The 5,998-nt window shown below is 44.5% G+C and overlaps 1 protein-coding gene across 1 annotated transcript; it reads right to left on the bottom strand.

Moving 5' to 3' along the window:
- Positions 1–282: 282 nt before the first annotated feature.
- LMO2 (LIM domain only 2 (rhombotin-like 1)) lies at positions 283–3,731 on the bottom strand. The gene is made up of 2 exons (XM_009073109.1): positions 3,466–3,731; positions 283–824 (listed from the first exon to the last, which is right to left on the bottom strand). The coding sequence occupies exons 1-2, from the start codon at positions 3,729–3,731 to the stop codon at positions 605–607; spliced, it is 486 nt and encodes a 161-aa protein (XP_009071357.1). The 3' UTR covers positions 283–604.
- Between the last annotated feature and the right edge of the window lie 2,267 nt (positions 3,732–5,998).

The raw sequence follows: 5,998 nt of genomic DNA, 5'->3' as shown, positions 1-5,998 counted from the left end.
TCAGCAGGATTTCTTAAAAGAAGAGTTTGGGACTAGAGGATGCACTGTTCATTCTCAAAGAAAAATAAAAAATCCATGCAAAAAAGAACCCCCACCCTCTTCCTGCTTTCTCTCCCACCCAAAGTGTAAGGCCATATGGAATGACCACATAAGGGATGGCTCTTCCTTCCAGTGTTCCTCCTCATGCCTACTGTGGGAGCTATTGTCTAAATGCAATAATTAAAACAAGACCAAAAGAAAATTCAATTGCACAATCCTAGTCTGCAGGTGACAATGTCATAACATCTCTTTACAGAAGTCCCTACCCTCTTCCAGTTAGGAGAATTGGTTGTCGTGTTGTGTTTGTCCCCGACTCTCACCTACGTGGCTGATGTCAGTTACTGTCCATATTGTTAACAGAAGTCAGTCTATCTACTATTGCTTTGCTCTCCCTTCTTCACCTATGTGTAGTTTACATTCTACATGGCACTGCCTGCCAAGAGTTGACTTCAGGGTGTTTTCCCCCCATTTTAAAGCCCATAGCTCAAGTGATGATCTCCTCACTGCAGCTAGGCACCGGTGTAACCCGTGAGATGTCTGTTACAGACTGCGAGGCACGTCCTTGCTAGATCATTCCATTTATCTTAGTCCACTCATAGATGTCCTGTTCACATACTATGTCCGAGTTGATGAGGAGATATCTGTCCCCAACACAGAAATGTTTCTGGCAGGCAGCACATTTGAAACATTCAAGGTGATACACTTTGTCCTTCACTCGCATGGTCATCTCGTACGCCCGGATTCGCTTGTCACAGGAGGCACAGAGCCCGTCTTGGCCAAAGAGCCTGAAACAACAACAGCAGAGAAGTAAGCAGAGTTCATTTGCTGGGGAGGTGGGAAAAACCAAATCAAATCAAGAACACAATACCGGTGCCTTGAGCCATCAGTCACAGCAGTGCTGACTCAGACAGAGGTCAAGCTGCTGAGCAGAACTGGAAAGTTTGCAACACCAAAAGTAGAAAGTCCAAGGTCCTCACCTGCTATCAGTGCCATAGAATCATGGAGTGGTTTGAGTTGGAAAGGAATCTTAAAGCCTATCCAGTTCTGCCATGGGCAGGGAGGGACACCTTCCACTAGCCCAGGTTGCTCCAAACCCCATCCAACCTGGCCTGGAACATTTCCAGGGATGGAGCAGCCACAGCTTCCCTAGGAACCTGTGCCAATGCCTCGCCACCCTCACAGGGAAAAATTTATTCCTAATATCCAAACTAAATCTACGCATATCTATCAATATAATTGACTTCTGTGATCAATGACCTTATCCTTAATTTCTGAGCAGCTTCAGGAGCAGCAAAGTTTCCTCAGTGCATTGCATGAAGTTCTGCTGTACTAACACTTCCACTTCTGTAACCAACAGAAATTACCTTTAGTTGATAAACACATGGAGAAACCCTGCTGAGGTCCTGATGATACAGTCTACTAAGAGGAGCCTTTAATGAGGCTCCTAAGGAGCCTCCTATAGAGTTTGCAAGTCAAAGCATTAATAAATAAGCATGAATATATTGATTTGTTTTCTTAAAAGAGAGGAGAAATGCTAGGTGTAACATGATCAGTGTATACACCTATTGAGTTTGACTTCTAAACTTCCAGCCTAATTCTGCAAAGAGTTTTTCCACCTCCTACACTTGTCTTGCATGTGCTGTGCCTGATTTATATCATCTTCTGAACTCGAAAAAGGATGTCTACCAAGAGGGAACTTTGAGGAAAGAACATCATTTCTTTCGTCTGCCAGGAGATGTCAGTGTTTACCTCTGTCCAACGAAAGTAACACTGAGGTTACACAAAAGTTGCCAAATTTTTCATTAAAGAGGGAAGATATTATCTGTTGCATTATTAATTAAATAAAAACGTTGACTTTCACTCCAAGAAAAATACATTAATTGCTTTTCCATACTTCCTGTTGCTTCCATTTTAAGATGAAAAGTATTTGGGAAGTGTAATTAACACTGGATCACTCCTAGACCTACAAGTGGTCCCATTAGCAGAACTCGGTCCTTAGTTTCTGCTTAGCAAAATTCCCATCAGTAAAGCACAGGGACATTGTAATTAGGAAGTCCACTGAGATTTTGGGTTAGTTCTTATTGGCAGGTAAATTAGCCTTCAGTAAAACAGCTTAAAAAATACCAAATGCCATTATTCTGTTCCACAGACCTTCCTGACATGTTAGGGATCCATTGGAAGAAATGGAACACAACCAGCACAGCAAAGATCAATACATTTTAAATGTAATCAAGAATTTAAAGATCTTTCTTAGCCATTTTTGTGGCATCTCTTATATCACTGATATTGCCACATAAGGAGAATGGATTTAATTCCGTTACCATGGATACCGTGTTCTTAATGAGAGAACTAAATGATCTTTCACCATCTTACCTGGGTTTATACACCTTTCAACTCCAAGGCAATGCTTGGAGAAGCACAGAACATCTTAAAGCCAGTCAGGTGAATGGGTTCAATGACAGCTTGGGTGCAGCTTGCTGAAATTCAGCCCCTTTTCCCAATTTCTACTTGCCAGAGTGCCACACTGACCCTGCATGGTGCACCTGGAGCTAGCAGGTTATGTCTGTGCAGACTATTGGATGCCAACGGCCCCAAAGTCCAAGGAGTTCTTACTGTATTCTTCATGTTATCAAATAATTCTTGTTTACCACAGCATGTAGCAATGCTTTCATTTCCACTTAAAAATATGCTTTTTTCCCCCAACAAGGTTTTAAAGATTTAACTATAAACAACTCTAAGCTGTTTACCTAACCAGCACAGATAACCTTTAGATTTATCTATAACTTAGTGAAAAACCCCAGCAATAGCAGGAAGCATCTGCACATGAACCCCAAAAATATGAAGACAAGGCTGAGTGAGATGGGACTGTTCAGCCTGGAGAAGAGTCCAGAGAGAGCTTAGAGCTCCTTTCAGTGTCTAAAGGGGCTCCAGGAGAGCTGGAGAAACTCTGGACCAGGGCCTGGAGGGACAGGAGAAGGGGGAATGAGCTCCCACTGACAGAGGGCAGGGTTAGATGAGATATTGGGAAGAAATATTTCCCTGTAAGGTGCTGAGGCACTGGTTCAGGTTGCCCAAAGAAGCTGTGGCTGCTCCATCCCTGGAAGTGTTCCAGGCCAGGTTGGATGGGGCTTGGAGCAACCTGGTCTAGTGGAAGGTGTCCTTGCCCATGGCAGGGGGTGGAACTGGATAAACTTTAAGGTTTCTTCCAACTCAAACCATTCTACAATTCTGTTAGTATGATATAAGCTTATATCGTAAACCTGAACTTGCAAACACTGCTATGCCATCACACCTGTGAATGCTGCCAGGCTCTAAGAGTAACTAAAATGCATTCTTTTTTCCTGGCTATACTCATTAAACAAACAAGCAAAGCTGCAACAATGGGAAGGAGGGGGACAGAGAGGGTGTAAGGAGTGGGTTGTGTACCTGAGATAGTCCCTCCTGCAGAGCTTCCTGCCCAGTTTGTAATAGAGGCGTCTCCCCACCTCCCCGAGCCTGCAGCCACACAGGTCACAGCTCAGACAGTCCTCGTGCCAGTACTGGTCGATGGCCTTCAGGAAATAACGGTCCCCGATGTTCTGCTGGCACCCACCACATGTCAGCAGCGAGGGGGGGATTTGGAGCACTTCATCCACTGGCTCCCTGAGGGAATGAGAGGATGGTTGGAGAAGGAAAATGGACTCTGAGAGCATCCACGTGAGAAGGAAAAGCAAAACAAGCCACGAGACTCTGCTCACCAAGGACTAAAGGACTGAGAAAGGCACCTGAGGGATTTTAGATTTTCCACTGGGAAATGCAAATGTGAGGACTAAGTCTGAGGATGGCCTTTCTCTGAACAGCATGAAATGAATAAATACAACAGATGAGGCTGTTGCCCAAGTGGTTTAAGTTTTGCTGCTGGTTTTAATAGAGTCACAATTTAACCTCAAGTTACTACAAGACTTCTTTTTTCTCTTAGCTAAGGACATGAATCCCCTGGGGTGGGTTTATGCCAACATAGCTCAAAGAGTTATTTGGGATTTACACATCCCTGCATGAAAAGAGGCACAATCTTTTATCATGATATTAGAACTGGCTATTTATACGCTTCGTTTTGTTCCTTTTTTTAAAAAGCTGAGAGATTTAGGATGCTTCTGGTAATACCTGGTAATAAAGCAAGAATGTTCTTCAAAGCTACTTTCTTAAGGAATTCTCTTCTTTGTCTTTTTGGGTAATTTTATAGGTTAAAAAAATACAGTAAGAAAAATGAAAAGGAAAGTGCCTGAGCTCACCCAAACCCCAGGGAAGTCAATAAAAAATTTATTGGATTCAATCCTTTAAGCACTTGCTTAATTTGAAACCTGTGGCTAGTCGAATGGACCCCCAAATCTTTTCATATTACTGGGTTCTTGCTCTAGCACAGAGTCCCTCAGCAATTAGTTTCTGTCACTGGTCTGTCCTCCCTTGGGCTGGTGGGGGCAGAGGAGACCTACACTGATGAAGAAGGAGCTGCCTGCTCCCAGTTTCCAGCAGGCAACAGGAAAAAATGATATTACTCCTGCTTATTTACTGGATCAGCAGTTTTCTGGGCAAAAATTACTTTCTTCAGCAGGGAGGAACGACCTCTGGTCAAGAACTTCTGGGCTGAGAAAGTGATCCTGCAGTTTTTATTTAGGCAAGCTGAGCCCTGAGATATTATCTGGTTATATTCTGCTCTGGTTTGCACTCTGTTAAGTTTAAACTGCTGCGCCCTGCAAGTTGTGTTATAACATCCCTCTCCTGCCAGCTCTCCATCCTCTGAGTTTCTGTGAAAATCATGGGGAACTCATGATTAGGCCCTAATTTTTCCAAATTTATCCTTTTGGGCCTCACACTCCCTTTCCTAGCACATGAGCTCCACTCCGACAAATTCTGAGAGCTTTCGAGAGAAGGGAATACACATCATTATCCTTTATTACCTGTCACTTGAAATTTCAGATGTACCCCAAAATATTTAATCTGAGGGGTGTCTGGGAACCCTGAGCCAGGTTTCTCTGACAGCCCCAAACTCCGGAAAGCCCCAAAGGGATGTTTACATGGAACAACATTCCTAGTTTGTGCATTAAGCTTTTTGATGTCCATGGGTTTCTAAGCCAGCACTTAAGTCACCAGAACACAAGGCAGGTAAATAAATAAAGATTAAAATAGCTTTGTAGTTGAAAGCTGGACATCATTAGGAGCTTGGATTAGTGTTTCTCAAAAAAAACCCAGCATGAAATAAGAGCAAATGTAGCATGTAAAACATCAGATGCAACACGGAACGAAGTGATTTAATCCCCCAAAGCAGTTCCCATGTGTTCACTCCGGGCTTCAAGCACTGGCATCTTTAGTATCTCACAGGAAACAAGCCACGAATGACTCAATTGAGTAAGAGCAATGTTTTAAGCTTTATCTAGCAAAGGAGATTTTATAATTTCTTTTTTTTTTCTTCTCTCTGATCGTGATTCCAGACAAGCCTAAGTGCAGTTCTTAGCATGCACAGGGCTGAAGTGCCCCTGGGTCTGTGCTGAGTTGCAGGAGGCACAGGACAGCAGGAGCACAGCCTGGATCAAGACACGGGAACTGCTCCCTCCCGAGTGCAAAACCCAGGGAGGGAAATTCTCATCTCCTACATCCCATCCGTCAAGTCTTTCTACATGCCCTTCGCAGAACACCCAGCCCCCACCAAAGCAGTTTCGACGAGCTCTTCAAAGTTGCATTATGAAAACGTGGAAGTTGGGCACCCGCAGATAACAGCCCTGACCTTTCACTGATGGGCTGCAGCGGCTCGGGCAGACCAGGGACGGGGCAGAGAGCGGCACAGAGGGGCCCCGCGATGGAAAACCCTTTCGGGCTTGGGAAGCGGGATGCTCTTCCTCTCCCCGAGCATCCCCAGCGCCCGGGGTGGGAGGAGCGGGTGGGAGATTCCCTACCCGGGGGGTTTGCGCCTCTCTGCTCCTTC

The sequence above is a fragment of the Acanthisitta chloris genome, unplaced genomic scaffold (genome assembly GCF_000695815.1).
Source record: "Acanthisitta chloris isolate BGI_N310 unplaced genomic scaffold, ASM69581v1 scaffold13834, whole genome shotgun sequence".
NCBI lineage: Eukaryota > Metazoa > Chordata > Aves > Passeriformes > Acanthisittidae > Acanthisitta > Acanthisitta chloris.
This window is presented reverse-complemented; position numbering and strand designations above follow the sequence as displayed.